The sequence below is a fragment of the Grammomys surdaster genome, unplaced genomic scaffold (genome assembly GCF_004785775.1).
Source record: "Grammomys surdaster isolate TR1022 unplaced genomic scaffold, NIH_TR_1.0 125612, whole genome shotgun sequence".
NCBI classification, from domain to species: domain Eukaryota; kingdom Metazoa; phylum Chordata; class Mammalia; order Rodentia; family Muridae; genus Grammomys; species Grammomys surdaster.
In genome coordinates this window covers 1,906,179-1,923,613 of record NW_021620455.1, presented here as the reverse complement: position 1 = coordinate 1,923,613, position 17,435 = coordinate 1,906,179, and the positions used below count along the sequence as shown (strand labels likewise).

At 45.7% G+C, this 17,435-nt stretch overlaps 1 protein-coding gene across 1 annotated transcript; it reads right to left on the bottom strand.

Moving 5' to 3' along the window:
- Positions 1 to 2,137: 2,137 nt before the first annotated feature.
- Paox (polyamine oxidase) lies at positions 2,138 to 11,359 on the bottom strand. Its single transcript, XM_028787146.1, has 7 exons — positions 11,161 to 11,359; positions 10,217 to 10,703; positions 9,324 to 9,523; positions 7,781 to 8,033; positions 4,465 to 4,577; positions 3,635 to 3,792; positions 2,138 to 2,463 (listed from the first exon to the last, which is right to left on the bottom strand). Exons 1-7 carry the CDS (start codon positions 11,315 to 11,317, stop codon positions 2,320 to 2,322), a joined length of 1,512 nt encoding a protein of 503 aa, XP_028642979.1. The 5' UTR covers positions 11,318 to 11,359; the 3' UTR covers positions 2,138 to 2,319.
- Positions 11,360 to 17,435: the final 6,076 nt, after the last annotated feature.

Below are 17,435 nucleotides of genomic sequence, written 5' to 3'. Positions count from 1 at the left end.
AGGAGAGATGGAGGCTAGAGGGTCAGGAGTTCAAGGTCAGCCTGGGCTACATGAGGCACTAAAAAGTAAGGTCTTCTTTCACCCTCATATACTCATATAAATCAATGTAATGAAATTTAGTTTTCCCCTATCAGTTCTTGGGCCTTTCTTGGGCCTTTCTTAGAACTTTAAAGTGTTTTACACACACACACATTTTCTTTTCAAGTGTGACATTTTAATGTAACTGCTTTAAATACTGACTATATTCCCATTAATACAATGAAAGTAAAGTGTTCTTCATAGCTGTAAGACTAAATCCAGCCGCTCCTGGTGGAACAGGCCTGTGATATCAGCTAAGGATGGTGGAGGCCAGGGGAAGCCAGGCATTAGAAACTACCCTGAGAGAGACACTATCTCAAATAAAAAGGGCTGACATGTAACTCAATGTTGTAATTGTTCCCTTGAGTGCAGGAAGCCTTAGGTTTGATTCCCAGTACCACTATCACCCCTAGACCCCCAGACAAACACACACTATAAGTCCAGCACTTGTGAGACTGAGGCAGAATAGAAAGTTCAGAGCCAGCCTGGGCCAGAGATGTTGTCTCAAAAGGAAAATGGGGGAGTGGGGTGGGGAGATGGGCCCAGATTTTAAGTTTAAAGTCCTAGGAATGTCAGGCCAATTCCCCACCATGGAAGAGCCCCACCCCATCCCTAGCAGCTCAGATCCTCCTGGCCTCCCTCCCTGGAAAGCCTGTTTCCCCCACAGAGTCACTCCTCTGAAAACTGAAACGTGTCCCTGAGTGTCAAAAGCAGAGACTTTTGCCCTTGAAAAATCTGTTTTCTCAGTCCTCAAGCTATGGACTACAATAAAAACCTGCTGGAGTTTGGCTTTCTCCCATGGTGTCACATGAGCAGTCTGGTGACATTAAAACAGTAAGTGTTCTTATATGTTCTTATGGTATGTTATATTAACATGCTTCATGACAAACTGCTGGGATGGGGCTAGGACAAGCCTTGAAGACCTGAAGGAGGAGGAGCCACGCTGAGAGCTGGACTGTGAGTGAAGAAGCAAGCCTAGAGCTGTTTCCGAAGTGAAAGCATAACAGATGCAAGCAGGAGGGCTTGCCCTCAGCCCTTCCAAACCTGGGCCAGTGACAGTACCATGTTGTGCAAGGATGGAACAAGGGTCTCTGCAAGTTCCTCTAGCTCCCTCTGGAGCTCCAGCCTTTTGAGACAATATCTCACTAGATAGGTTGGCTGTACCAGCCTCTCCAGCCTCAACCATCTCCAGAGGAGATGTGCAAGCCCTGTGAGAGCTGCAACATGAGGAAGTGAATATGTCTAAGTGTCCTGTCTCCTCTGTAACAGGAGCAACAGACCTGTCCTCTGCAGCCGCTGTGGAGACAATGAGACTAGACTGCAAAATATCCAAGAGACCTACCCAGCACACTCCTCACATCCACCCCACACACCCGGCTCCCCAGCACCCTTACTCTATATTCTCTCATTCCCCACAACCGCCTTGTGTTTGGCCAACCTACTCCACAGTAGTTTTTAAGTCTTCTTTTTATTCTTCAGCTTCTCCCAAAACCCCAAGCCAGGTCAGCCTCACCCAGTCTTCTCAGTTCTACATGCTCATTTAGCCTACCAGTCTAGGACACCTGACATCGATCCCTTAATGATCAAAGGAGGATTCATCAGCCATGGTCCTGGACAGCAGCTGTGGGAACTCTGGAAACGCCTTCACTATTTATTTTATCTATGTGTTCTCTCCCTCTCCCTCTCTCCCTCCCTCCCTCCCTCCCTCCTTCCCTCCCTTTTCTCTCCTCCCCCCCCCCTCTCTCTCTCTCTCTCAACACCTGTGTGCCAGAAGAGGGCATCAGATCCCATTACAGATGGTTGTGAGCCACAATGTGGGTGCTGGGAATTGAACTCAGGAACTCTGGAAAAGCAGTCAGTGTTCTTAACCACTGAACAATCTCTCCAGCCCCCAAAAATGCCTTCACTAACAGGACAAAGGGCAACCATGGTCCCTAAAGCCCAAAGAACACAGAGATGATAGCCATGAACTAGGGATGGAAGGGGCAGAGACAGGACCTGGACTGGGTGGGGACAGGCTGAGAACTGGACATAGTATGAGAAGTACTCTACACACAGGCAGTGTTAACTGCTTTATGTATACAACATTTAGCAGGACATCCATGATCAGACCAAGCCAGACTCCACAGATATGTGAAACAAGACCATTTTCCCAAAATTAAAGTTACCAATAAGATCCCCAAACCTCAAACCAGACTGAGCACTTGGTCAGCCCAAGTGGTAGAGCAGAGCAATAGGCACTCAAAGCCTGGGCCGGGACTGCTCCACCTGTGAGTCCCACAGACCAATGAGGCGATCAGCTTCTCTCCAGCCAGACAGGAGGGCCCCATGTGTGGTAGAATAAAATGTCCGATGTGTGGCTTCCCCAGCAAAGAGTACCTGCAGCTGCAGAAAAAGATTAAGTTAGAACAGGGATGCAAGTGGAACAGCTGTGGAGAGATATGCAGAAAACAGAGTCCCTGCCCATCCATGGGCATTTACAAATGGGCAGAAGCCAACACTGCCCATGCCAGGCAGGTGTGAATACTAAGAAACACCCAGGTGGTAGGTCCCTCAACTATGATCACAAGAGTTGCTAAACTACCATGGGAGAGTGCAGCTAAACCAAAGAGTGGTGATAAGTCACTGCCTACAACTAAAAGTGACGTGGCAATAAACAAGCTGACAGGGACCATGAGATACCTGGCAAACTGAGCAGTGAATGCCAGGTGATACCGAGTAACTGTCTTAGAGATATGCACTGAAATATCTACATGGATAACTACTCAATAAGTTAAGGGACAGTGGGTAGATTCTGCTCACTGTGGTGGAGGGTAGAGGGTAGAGATAGAGGAAGGGGACAGCATCCGCTGCTCTACCTGCTTCTCTACAGTTGATGGTTTCCATAATTAAACTGTTTTGAAATGGTCTCACTATGTGCTTCTGGCTGGACTGACTCATTTCATATACCAGACTAGCCTAAAATCTATAGTGATCTTTTTAGCTGGGATTACAGAGGCCTGAGCCACTGGGCCCACCCAGACTTTTGATATTAGAATCAGGTGGAGAGTTGGAGGAGTGTCAGTCAGTGGTAGAGTGCTTGCCTGGTGTGCTCAGGGCTTCACCTCCCAGGCAAAAGAAAGAAAACAGCTGGAAGCATAGTCTGGGGAGAACACTGTGTCCCTACTGGATACTTCATTTTTATTTCTGTAGACAGCACTGTAGAGTTCCGTAAGCCATAGGTATGTGTAATTCTGATACAAATAACAAATTTTAAGTTCTTAGCTTGGGTCTGAGTTTGTTGAGACATAGTCTTACTAGCCTTGGCTGGTCTGTAACTTGTTCAATAGACCAGGCTGGCTGTGGACTCTAAACAGTCCTCTTGCCTCTGTCACCTGAGTGCTGAGACTGTGAGCGTATGCCAGCATATTTGACTTTAAGTTACTCCTACTTTTGAAATGAAACTGGCTCTGTGTCTCTGAGATCCCAACCCCACACATCACTTGTACCACATCACCTTGAGGCCTTAGTTAGCAGCAGGATCCCTGCTGCCCCACACCAAGGCAGGCCACTATACCTGGGTGCCAGTTCCATCTGCAGGGAGGGGCTGAGCCATCAGATCTAGGTCATCGCCAGTGCTGCCCACAGCCACATAGCTGTAGGAACCTCGGGTGTATGGGGCACTGTGCCATCGAGACCTCAGCACGCTCTTGGCTGCTGGCAATTGTGGGTTTCCTGAAACACAGAGATATGTTAACTCAGAATTCTCACTGACCTGGAAGAAAACCAAGCCAGTGCTTGTTTCCCTAAGGAAGCATCCCGTCTTAGCTGCTCTCCAGCATGACACAGGGACAGCTGGTGCCAATAAGCAACACTGTGAGATGCCTCCTAGAAGTTTCCTTCCCTGAAAGCATCTGACTAGGGACAACTGCATTTATTTTGGGTGGAAGATTTTAGAAAATAAAACTAGGAAGTGTTTACAAACCATGACTTGCCTACTGTCCAGGAAGAAAGTTTTCTTGGGGATGTGCAGTGCGGAATTCCTTCTTCTCTGTTGCAAGTTTACTTCCTCTTTAGAGACTGGCCAATAAGATATGTAGCTGGAATTAAGAGCACTGACTGCTCTTTCAGAAATCCTGAGTTTAAGTCCCAGTGATCATACAGTTGCTCACAACCATAATAATATGCCCTTTTCTGGCATGGAGGTGTACATGCAGATAGAGTACTTGTATACATAAAATAAATAAATAAATAGTATATAAAAAATAAAATAAAAAAGAAATGAGAGAGGAATAATATATATATATATATATATATATGCTGTAATATGTGTGTATACATACATATATACATACATACATACATACATACATACATACATACATACATACATATAATGGGGAGTACCTGTCACTCTCCGGAGTACTTGGGTTAGAGCCAAAAGCACTTCTTCATCTGACAGAGTCTCCATAAACTCTGACTCAAGCCCAGCAATAAACCCACAGAGCACATGTGAAGACCTGCAAAAATAGAAAGATGGGAGACAGATCTGCTGGTCACACACACACCATGCCAGGGCCACCACCATGTAGAATAAGAGTCCCTCTTAGCTCTCAAAGTATAACACTAAAGCAGCATGTGCCATTTCCACCTTGGCACATATACCAAATGTGCAAGAGCAGAGCAGAAAACTGTCCCTTAGAGGATGGAGATAAAGCCAGACCAGTAGGCTTTGTGTTCTTCACCACCATGCACATGGTGGTGGTGGTGGGGGGGAATGCCAATTGTACTTGAGAAGGTCCTTAATGAAATAGTAAAAGTTACTGATTTGGGGGCTAAAGAGATGGCTTAGTGGTTAAGAGCACTTACTGTTCTTCCAGAAGTCCTGAATTCAATTCCCAGCAACCACATGGTGGCTCACAACCATCTGTAATGGGATCTGATGCCTTCTTCTGGTGTGTCTGAAGATAGCTAGTGTACTCACATACATAAAATAAATAAAATCTTTTTTTTTTAAAGTTACTGGTTTTATTAAATTCTGGCCATTGGGTGTATTTTTCTATGTCTATATGAAGAAATGGGAAAAGGTATAAAGGATTTTTGTTGTGCTGTCTTTGAGCCTGGAGCTGCTTCCCTCACACACACTTTCTTACCTACAAGGACACCTAGCCAACCATGATACTGAGCAGATATTTTCTCAGGAAAAAAAAAAGGTGCATAGTGTGTATTGATAACAGTGAAATTTAAGCTTTCAAGCAAAAACCAGAATTTCATCAAAACTTGTTTATGTTGCCATCAGTGTAACAGCTTCAGGATACTGAAAGAATTTTCTGACCTTAATGGCGATATTGATAAATTTAACTTTTAACATTACTGCATGAACCAACATTTTCTGAATGACGCCAATTATGGAGAGACGAAAGTCAGGGAATGAGCTACAGGTTCAATGAGAAACCTGGTCTCAAAATATAGGGTGCAGCAGAGCCTTACCAACCTAAGACATAAGTGCATTGCTTTTGATAATGCATATTCCATGATAGGTAAGGAAGGCATTCTTGTAAGAATGACCTAAGACAGGCTCAGACTTGTTAATGAAATAAAAAAGGGGGAGAGGTGGAGAGCCTTTGGGGCTGCTTGGCAGGAATCTGACATGGACCAAGGACAAGGAAATGGGTTGCTTGGCAGGAATATGACATTGGCCAAGGACAAGGAAGTAGGCTTCAGGCAGGAATCTGACATTAGGCTAGAACAAAAAAGTAATTTCAGGTAGGAATCTAAATCTTAGGCTAGAACAAAGAAGTAATTTCAGACAGGAATCTAAATTTTAGGCTAGAACAAGAAAATAGGCTTCAGACATGAAAATGACTTTGGGCTAGGACAGGGAAGTAGGCTCAGATACTTTGGTCATCCTGATAAGCCCTTAGAAACAGTGATCACGGGAGTGTTCACGTAATTGAGTTTAATGCCTTGCTTTTTCTTTGACTATTTGTGTTTATTGTTTTGCTTGTTCCTTGACTATTTGCATCTATTGTATTGCTTGACCCTCAATCTAGGACTGACCTTAATACATGCATGTAATCAAAATGGTATAAAGGCATAAAGGAGGAGGGAGGATGGGATAGGGGTTCTAGGGAGGGGAAATGAGGAAAGGGGATGACATCCGTATTGTAAATAAATAAAATATCCAATAAAAAAAATAGGGTGCAGAGTGATAAAGGAAGATCCCTGAGATATACCTCTGGCCTCCACACACAGTCAGTAAGCATGCACACATACACACAAATATACACAAAGACAGGAGGGGACAAGCATATTTTCTCAAGTTGAATTTCAAAGGTGGCAGAGTTTTGCTTGTCCACAATTCTCATTGATAATTGGCTGAGAGAAGACACAGGAGTCTTAGCTGCTTCTGCACTCATTTATACTGATCTTTATCTACACAGACACGGGATTAGAAAAAAAGAAATAATGGAGCTGAAGAGAAAGCTCAGTGGGAAAGAATAGTGGGTCTTCCAGAGGACCAGGGTTCAATTCCCAGCACCCACAAGGTAGCTAACAGACATCCCTAACTGGAGTTTCAAAGGATCTGACACCCGCTGTTGGCTTCTCAAGCTCTGCAGGCATGTGGCACACAGACATACATGCAGAGGAAGCATCCACATAACAAATCTTTTGAAGAAGGAAGAAGAAAAGGAAGAGGAGGAGGAAGAGGAGGAAGAAGAGGAGGAATAAAAAGAAGAGGAAGAAGAGGAGGAGGAGGAGGAGGAGGAGGAGGAGGAAGAGGAAGAGGAAGAGGAAGAAGAAGAAGAAGAAGAAGAAGAAGAAGAAGAAGAAGAAGAAGAAGAAGAAACAGAAACAAAAAAGGGAATAAAATTCATGTAATTTTTCAGAAAATGTAGTAAAATTTTTTCAATGCTAGTGAGACAGAGTTTAAGTCCCTGTTGAAGAACAGGCAACTGCAGCATGGTCTATTTCCATCGTGAAAGTCAGTTGAGCTTCTGTGAAAATAACTCCCTCTCTCCTTTCCTGCCAGGTGGAAGGCTGCTCTTCAGCTGTGGACTCCTGCTGCCACCAATCCTAGTCTTCTATGCTAAGAACATGGCCCTTGCTTGCCAGATCTCTAAGTGGAATGCGGACTCCTTCCTTCACATGACAACAGTTCAGTGTGTTCTGATATTATCAAACATTAGTCCCCATCCTAGGCTATGCTTCGGGACATACAGTACACAGAATTAGTACCTAAACTACACTCCTCTATAGGATGGGTGAGCCATTAGTTGAGACCTTCATCCGTGGGTCTGTCTGTCTGTCGCCTCAGCTTACCTAGTATTAGGATTACAGGAGTGTATCACTATACCTGGCTACTACAGGTATAGACAGATCCATACTTCAGATATCGAGTTTCAATACGTATATACATACATACACACACACAGAGAGACAGAGAGAGAGAGAGAGAGAGAGAGAGAGAGAGAGAGAGAGAGAGAGAATGAGAATGATATTATGATATTCCTGGAGTCCAAGAATACATTCTGGGCCTCCATTTGTTTCTCAGGGAGCCAGAGTGAGAGTATCTGTAACCAACACTTCAGGAGCACATGTCCTTCCTCCAATTAAACACTCAGAAATACCTGGCAGTGAATTATACACAGCTGGGTCCTCCAATAGACTAAGACTAGTAAGCCAGCAAGCCCTTCCCTAGAGCTCCTGGATGCATACATACTCAAAAGGAGGCAGGACCAAAAATCCAATGAGCTTCTTAAACCAGGTGTCTTGGAGTGAGAGGGCCATGTCCTGTAGGGGTGATGTATCCTCCCACACCACCTGGATGAACTGACAGTCAGGCTCCCAGAAGGGCTCCTCAAACTCCAAGAAGATTTTGTTGTTGGTACCAAAGCCTAGTTTTCTGATGGCTTCTGCCTTTTTGGCAGGCAGTGGTGGGTCAAAGAAGGTATCTTGATGTTCTTTAAGAAAACCTGCAATTCAGAATGGGATGCAGTTTAAGACAGGTTTTGTGGTGCACGTCTTTAATTTCAGCACTCAGGAGGCAGTGACAGGCATGGTTCTTTGTGAGTTCAAAGCCAGCCTGGTCTACATAGCGAGTCCAGGACAGCAGGAACTACATGGTAAGACCTTGGTGTTTTTTTTTTTTAAAGGAATAAGTAAGTAAATAAATAGGTTTTAACTAGAAGCTACATCAACAGGACTCTGTCCTGACTGAATAGAGAGAAAAGTGCTTCTAAACATCTCATTCATTCAGGTACCTGGAGACAAACTCCAAAGGCTGGACCTAGCCATCAGGACTCAAGGTTGACTGCTACCATACTGGAGGGAAACTACAGACTCCCTGGTCACAGAGGGACAGTTAAGTAGGACTCTGTAGGAACAGTTCACTCTTGACCTTCTATCTCTAACTGCCAGTCATACTACTCAGGAGCAGTCTGCAGTAGGTACCACACAGATTTCACTGGGGAGTTTGTTTTGCTCTTTACTGTGCTAGCCATTGAATCCAGAGCCTCATCCATGCAAACACTGCCACTGAATACACTTAGATGAGTCTAAGTAGGAAAAAAAGAAAAAAGAAAACCAGCCCACAATCAGACAAACAACAAAGACAAACCAGAGGAGAGAACATTTGCCTGAAGCCAATAGGAAAGCAAGAGGGCCTTTAATCCCAGCACTTAGGAGGCATAAGCAGCTTATATAGTGAGTTCCAAGCTATCCAGGCCTACAGGGTGAGACCCTGTCTCAAAATAAAAAGTAAAGCTTAAAAAAGGAAGAAAATCAGTACAACAGGAAGCCTGCAAGGCCATACCCAGACATATGACAGAGTCAATTTCCCCATACACCGGGCATGGGGAGAAAAGCCATTCTATCTAGATCTTCAAGAACACACCACTCCTGCAATCTACAAAGATGTAGCCACATAAGCACTTTGAAATTCTTATGTAACACCACGTGAAACAGGGAAGTAGGAACTACTGAGTTCCCACCAGCATTTATTAGTAAGGACATCTCTGAACAAGACAATATCAGCCAGGCATGGCAGCACAGTGACTCCAGCGCTCAGGAGGCTGAGGCAGGACAGCTACAGCTGCTACAAATTACAGTGGAGTACTTTCATCCACCTGGAGATCCTTAGCATGAAAACATGAACGCAACAGCTCAGTTAATACCCAGAGCCAAGGAAGGAGAAGAACCAGAGACCTGTGATGCTTGGGACAGGGATATAGACAGGCAGCTTAACCAGAAAAAGTGAGTTCTACCTAATGGCACGGTGACGATGACATGATGTGCAGGCAGGCGGGCACCATCTTCACACTCCACCAACACGGGGAAGGTCTCCCCTGGAAAAGCGGCTTCCTGAAAGGACCCATTCCAGTGAATGGTCTTCACTGGCTTGTCAAAAACCATCGTATCATTGGGCAAGGAAGCCAGGATGCAGTTGGTAAGTCCTTGGTAGCCACTAGGAGAGACAGAAGTTGATGGGTAGTGAAGCAGGCCCTGAATGGGTAACTGGCAGAAATAACCTACCCAAGATGCCACCAGCATCCAGAGGAGCATCACTCAGAGCCAGAAGAAGAGGCAACCCCTTAAAACACAGAGCCATTAACATCTACCTCCTGGCTAATGAGAGTCAAATGAGTCAGTGAACACAACACTAACTAGTTCCCATAAAACCCAGAGCTCACCACCACCACCACACAGCCTCAGGTTTGGACACCTCCTGAGTCACAAATGCTATCACCTAGACAGAAGCCTTGGGCCTAATGCCTGGGGTAGGGGCTGGGGGTTGAGGGGAGCAGCCCTGCCCAATGTCTTTGTTCCTGGAAACATGCACAAGCCTGCCTGCCATAGGGATGGATTCTGCTTGGCTTCCCTGCACCCGAAGGCCCTTGTGTAACACCTGGCACATGAGATACCCTAGGATATCAGAAGAAATGGGCATTCAAGATATTTCCTTCTCAATTCCCTAGACATCTTTGCTTAAACAAACACAACTAGGAGAAAGAGAAACCAATCTCTCTGAATGGGGAGGGCAGTGCCCTCACCTGCCCACTCCAGGCCTCCTCCTCTCTTCCCCCTTTTCCCTCCTTTCTTCAGTCTAGTGCCTCTGCCTGGACAGGATGGACAGAGCTGGCAGGCCTATGGCCCATACCCAGCCAAGGTGCAATCCAGCCCAGGCAGCACTGTATACTCCCCGAACGGTGCAAGGGCCACCAGGTCCATGCTGTGGGTGCCGCTCACACAACACTCTATGTTGAAGAAGGTATTCAGGATAGCCAGCTTGAGCTTTTTGGTGTCCTCATCCTCAGTCCAGTTAGCCACCTGCTGACTTATCTCCTTCTTCAGGAACTCTCCAACACTGGCCACTGGGGTCCCAGATTCATTCAGGAATTCTCGGGTCTGGTCTATCAGTCCATAGAACAGACAGGCCATCTCTGTCACCAGCTCCAGGCTCACACTTGTTCCAGAGCTGGTACAGCTTATGGAGGGCAGAGCCACGTGCCCTCCTGTCTCCACCAGCTGGTTCTCTTCCGATAATTCTTTCTCCCCCAGGAGCCCGAACTCCGCAGCCAGCTGGAAGACAGGATTGCCCTGGGAGGGCCCATGGATCCAGTGTGCACCCAGCTCCACTACACCACCTAGGAGGGCACAGGAAATGCTACCTGGAAGCCCTCTCCCCAGAAAAACCAGCCCCACCCTTTCACAAGCATACTCTAAGAACACCTTGAGAGTCACGTGGTCCCTTTGTATATCAAGACCAAGGGTCTTGTCCCTCAGGGTCAAGTGGTTCTCAAAGGCATGGCTTGGTCAGACCAGATTTGGGAAACTTCTAGGGGTCGTGGGGCAAGACAGCTTTCCTTAAGTACAGGCATCCTTCACTTAAGGAGAAACTGGAGGAACCCCCAAAGCTGAGCAAAGCAACTGCGGGATCCTAGGTTGCCTTCCCTAGTGAGTACTCTTCTAACTTTGGGCAGTTTGACTTTCCAGCTCAGTGAACGTGGGTGTTGTGTTCCTTTATTCCGGGAGCCAAAAAAGAAAGGCTTCCTGGCTCAATAGGAACCGGATGGGGTCTGGGGTCGACCAAGGAGCGGTTACCGAAGCGGCGTTCCGAGCGGATGCGGCCCCCGGCGCTAGCGGTGGCCTCCAGGACCCGCAGATGTGGAGCAGCCCGGTAGCGGCAGAGCCTCTGCGCAGCGCCCAGCCCGGCGATGCCGCCGCCCACCACCAGCACCCGCGGGCCGCGGGACGCCATGGCTTGCTCAGGGTCCTTCAGCGACGGGTGGCCCTAAGCGCCCCAGCAGAGGCGGGCGGGGCGGGGCCAGAGGCGGGGTAGAAGGCGGGGTTGTGTAGAAAGAAGCGAGTGAGTGTGCGTGGGGCTGGATGTGGGACTAGGGGCGGGGCCTATGAGGAGCTCTGTGGGGGCGGGGAGGCAAGGCGGAAGTAAGGGAAGGTACGGACAGCCTTGGTGAATATTCGGAACTGGACCGAAGGTGGGGAGGCGGATGTCCCTTGGCCTTCACTGTGTCATCCACATAGGCTTTAGGCTCCCGGAAGCGCTCAAGCTCCAGGTGCTCTGAGCAGCACTCCTCCTGTTTGGACACGCCCATAGTCACCTTAAGAGGGGTTTGGCTCTAGCTGCTACCGAGCAATGTGAGGCAAGAACCCCACAGAGACGCATAGTCTTCCAGACGCATCCATCCTGCTTCGTATAAGCAGAAAGTGCGCCATAGCTCTTGACTCTTTTCCACTGGCCTGTCGGCTCACAGTGGAACAACCTGCTTAGAAGGTTAAGTTCTGTCCTGGACTTCCATGCTGACCCAAAGCACGAAGACAGGGATTAGTAAGCTGAGAACACTGTTTTGGCCAACCACTCAGCACTCTCAGGCTGGGGGCAAAAATGTCCTTGCCCAACATACTTGATCCCCTCACTCACTCAGAACTAGTAGAGGTGGTATAAATAAAACTCACCGGTTGTATGCTATGGGGGCGTTGGCTCTGACACAGACGGGAACTATGCATAAATCCCTATCTGAAGAGGGTAGATTGTAAAGGTCACGAGGCACATGCCCTCCCCTCAGCTACTAGAACATCACTCTTGTTCACTTTCTAACTTAGTGTGTTTAACTGGAACTTGGGAGTTGGGAGCTGAAGCTGCCCTCCAGAGCCAAGATATCAAAGGCATCCCACCCTACCTCAAGGAAACCGACCAGGAGACAAAGAACCTCCCGGGTCTAGTTCATTCAAAATGCCAGTCTTTAATACTCACCGTTTTCCTCTACCCAGTCTTAAACCAACAAGTTGGTTTCACAAGACATAGAAAATCAAGTTGGAACTGACATGAAAACTTCCCTCCTGCTGGCTAGTTGGCATTGTGTCAAAAGTTGCTATGCAGGCCGCTGTAAGAGAAAAGTTATCTGTGGCATTGCTCAGTGTCAGTTCCCACACACTGCAATCCTGGCCTGCCAGGTAAGACATGCCCACTGGCACAATAATATCGCAAAGGTTATGAAGATAACAGTCTGCTTCTGGATTAGACTTGAGGCCTGCTCCAAAGGAGGGGATCCATGCTTGTTACAGTAAACCAGATCTAAAGCTTACGAGCTCTTAGGCCCTGGAGGGAAGCAGGCACCTTCTGCTGTTTTGCTAAGTTGTCTTGTTATAAGACTGCCTTTTAAATGTTTGTTTTTGCCCACTGATTCATGCTGCTCTCAACTTTGACCAGAGATGCTTCTTCTGCAGTGGACAGCAATTAGTACAGAGACTCACAATTAGTCCAAGAGCTGAGAATAAGTGACCTTCTAGTGTACAACATTAAATAAAGCATCTGTCTCAACCTCCCGCCCCCACCCTCAATGCCCAGGGAACATCAAGGAGAGGGAAGGGAAAGAGTGTAAGAGCCATTGGGGGTGGGGGGGAGATTGCTCTCCCACAGTGCCCTTCCAGAGGACTGGAGTTCACTTCCCAGTCGAGCACCCACCTCAGGTGGTTCACAAGCACCGTTTCTCTAGCTCCAGGAATGCAGCTCCCCCTTCCAGCCTCTATGGGCATCCATGCATCCATGATATACACACATAAATTACAAAATAATAAATATTTTACATTTTTAACAAAATGTAACAACCAGAGGATCAAGAAAAATGCTATGAAATGCTGACTTCTGGCCATGCTATGGCCACAGCACACATAAACATGCTGCAGCAATGGGGACCTACACAATATCAAGCCAGGATCTGTCAACATTCTAGCAAGCAGCGCTAATCGGACTCAGTGGAGTACAAAAAGGAGGAGGGGCCATGAAGGGGGAGGGGATATGTTAAAGGTGCTTACCCTGTCTCAGTTAACGTGTGTATTTCCTGGCTTCTCTTTTATGTTTTCTACATAATTGGTTTTATGTTTGAGAGGGATCATGAAAAATGGGGATCTCAATGAGCCCAGGCTGGCCTGAAACTTGCTCTATGGGCAAGACTGATCCTGATCTCCTGATCCTTTCTTCTGCATTTCCTTAGTGGGGTTGCCATGCGTCCTGCCATGCCTGGCCTTCCCTGTACAATTGTGACTCTGCTAGCAGAAAGGCAGAGTCTTCAGTCAAACTGTAAATACATTTCATTTACCAGTTCACATAGTTGGGATTGATCATAAGATGCCTTCTCTAACTAAACAGAGAAGGGGGAGATGCCAGAAGCCAGGACCCTCGCCCTTACCCTCACCCCCTACCTTTCCCCACCTGCACAATGTCCTCTGAAGCTTGGCAACTGCAAGATCCTGCTTAGCAACTGCAGATAGACTCAAAGCAGTGTACCATATCATCTTAAGAATAGCAGGGAGACCATAACTCAAGCAGTGTACCATATCTTCTGAAGAACAGCAGGTAGATCATAATTCAAGGCAGAGTACCTTATAGACCATGACATGTTTCAAGGCACAGGCCAAGAAGATTTTGTACTTTTCCACCACCTTGCCCTTCTTACCCCCTCCCCTTGTAAAACATGCTATAAAAAAGCATTAAAAAAAAAAAAAAGTCATGAAGTCAGCCCAGCTGTTTGACCCAGTTCCAGCAAAGCTAAGAGGAATGCTGAGATTGCTGTCATCCAGTCTCTCGATTTTAGGTTTTGGTCTCTGTGTGTTGTCTTCATGGGGACTTTCTGCATTATAATTCATTTTATATCTTTTCCTAAGAAAATTATGTCTGAGTCTTTTTCTGCTTTTATGGAAATAACTTTAGCCACTATTTGGAAGTCTTCCTTAAGCCTTAAAGATTGTGATAAGCTCAGTTTACTGGCTGGTTTTGTACGTCAACTTTACCAAACTTTACTTTTGACCCAGCTGGAGTTATCACAAAGAAAGCCTCCCTTGAGGAAAGCCCTCCACAAGATCCAGCTGTAAGGCATTTTCTCAATCAGTGATCAAGGGAGGAGGGCCCATTGTGAGTGGTGCCATCCCTGGGCTGGTGGTCCTGGGTTCTATAAGAAAGCAAGCTAAGCAAGCCAGGGGAAGCAAGCCAGTAAGCAGCATCCCTCCATGGCTTCTACATCAGCTCTTGCCTCCAAGTTCTTCCCCTGTGTGAGTTCCTGCCCTGTGTGAGTTCCTGTCCTGACTTCATTTGGTGATGAACAGCAATTTGGAAGTGTAAGCTGAATAAACCCTTTCCTCCCCAACTTGCTTCTTGGTCAATGATGTTTTGTACAGAAATAGAAACCCTGACTAAGACACGCAGATAAGCAAAAGCTAGGAATTTGTAATGAGTCCATGACTCCAGGAATCTTCTTGGGGTATCTGTCGCTAAGCAAACTCAAACAGTATAATTGGTACTGGTAAACAGAGATAGTTGACAACTCTGACCAAGAGAATTAGTAACAGATTCTTGCTTCTTTTTATGATATGCTTAGAGCTCTCTGAAAATGTAATTTAAAGAAAGGGAGTTTGTACAGGATACATCCCAGGAGGAACAGAACTCAATAAATAAGATAGATTGACTAAAATAACCTTTTCCTACTTTAAAGTGTAGATGGTGAAATGATATATAAAAAGAGTTAGCTGTTAATATTTGCTGTTCATAAAAAGACCAGTTCAGATATTTTCTGTTTGTCTGAGATGCTTTAAAAACTGCAAATATTGGGCTGGTGAGATGGCTCAGAGGCTAGGAGCACTGGCTGCTCTTGCAAAGATCCTGAATTCAATCCCCAGCAACCACATGGTGGCTCACAACCATCTATAATGAGATCTGGTGCCCTCTTCTGGCCTGCAGGTGTACATGCGTGCAGAACACTGTATACATGATAAATAAATGAATCTAAAAAGCAAGCAAACATACCAACCTGCAAATGCTGCCAGCCTAAAAGCAGGCTGCGTATAACAAATGTGTTTGCCTCAGCGGAGACAGTCTATAGATTCTTTGAATTGGAGTTATAGGGCTAATAATAAAAATAAAATCTGTTCTGTTTGTACTTTCTAATTGTGACTAAACTTGTAACCCTGAACATGCAATGAAAAAAATCAAGCACATGTCCAAAAAATAAATTAATATGTGCTTCTTGGGTGATCATTAGTCTGTCATTGTTCTATGAACCTGTATAAATAAAGAAACAACCTGATTGCTAGTCAGTCAGAGCTGCAAGATTCCCCTGACCACTGGGCCTGACTCACTCCTCCCTCGCCAACTCCATATTCTCCTCATGGGCCACCCTGTTAATGGGCCAAGGCTGGCCCCGAGCAGACAATAGTGCTTCTTGTTCCCTAGATATAGTGCACCAGTCTGAATCAAAGGCTGCCCTGTAGCTGGGGTAGTCAAATGCTCATAAACAGACCACTGGAGACTATGCAGATATCATGACATGCTTGTCCAAAGGCAGGAGGGCTGTGTCTGACACCACAGATGATGTCTCCCATGTGACTAAACCAAATTGGGCTTGTTCATTTAAAAAATAGCCTTATCAATATGGAATTTGCATGCACTTCACCCATATGACATGTACAAGCCAGTGGCTTTCAGCATGTTGACAGAGCTATACAGCCATCACCACAACTGAGTTTAAAACCCTTTCATCACCCTATTCTAGATGGTTCATATAAAGAATTAGACTGGATCAGAGATTCTCTGAAGGTTTTCCACATACAGTATGTGTTAGTACTTCTGCTTTTTCATCATATATGTGCCATATCTACGGTGGACTTCAAGGCTTTGTGCATGCGAGGTAAGAATGTTACCACTGAGCTACACCTTCAGTATCTGTGATACATTCTAACATATTCAAAGGTGTCTATTTGAAAATGTTAATACCTAAGAAGCCAAGTGTGGTACTCCTTACCTTTAATAACAGCATTTGTGAGGCAAAAATTAGGCAGATTCCAGGCCAGCAAGAGTTATATAGAAAACACCATCTTAAAAAAAAATCCTAAAAAAAATCCTAAGACGTCTGTGAAGGTTTATATATGCTTGGACCAGGTAGTGGCACTATTAGGTGTGGCCTTGTTGAAGTAGATGTGTCATTCTGCTAGCAGCCTTCAGATGAAGATGTAGAACTCTCAGCTCTGCCTGCACCATGCCTAAATGCTGCCCTGCTCCCACCTTGATGATGATGGACTGAACCTCTGAACCTGTAAGCCAGCTCAACTAAATGTCCTTTATAAGACTTGCCTTGGTCATGGTGTCTGTTCACAGCAGTAAAACCCTAACTAAGACAGTATCCATTATATAAATATAGAATGTTTGATGGATATTTAGCCCATTTCTATTTTTTTAGCTCTTGTTTTTAGTGCTGCTATATAAGTAGGAGCTGCTGTGGGGCCATATTTTCATTTCTCTTGAGTATGCACCTGGGTGTTGGTTTGCTGTTTTAACTTTTGAGACAAGGGCAGGCTATGACAAGGTAGTGTAAGGCCAGAGTTCAATCTCCAGGAACATGTACACACACCTCACAAAGGCCAAATAGCAATACTAATTTGTACTCCATCACGTAGAATAAGGCAGGAAAGACCAATTACTAGGTACTGACTTATTGATTTATTTAGTGACTTACTTAAAGCACTGCTTGTTCTGCGTATTTGGCAAGCATGACTTCAATTGCTATCTGAAACAATGAGTCATTGCCCTTAACAACCTGCTGACAGCCTCATAGGCTTCTGTGTAAAATCTTGCTTGCTTGTCCACCCCACCTTGTGGCTTTGGAATATACAATGAAAATACAAACTAGACTCAGCATCAAAACCTTTCGGGAGCTGTCCTGGCTCTGGCTCATGGATGATATCCCCTCTCTTCCACTCTCATTGATGTCTAAGTACATATCTAAAAATATCCCCAAAATGCCGCCAATGTCAAAAGCTCCAACTTTTCTACAAGCTTTCCCACACTCATTTTTGACTTTTTAAAAATT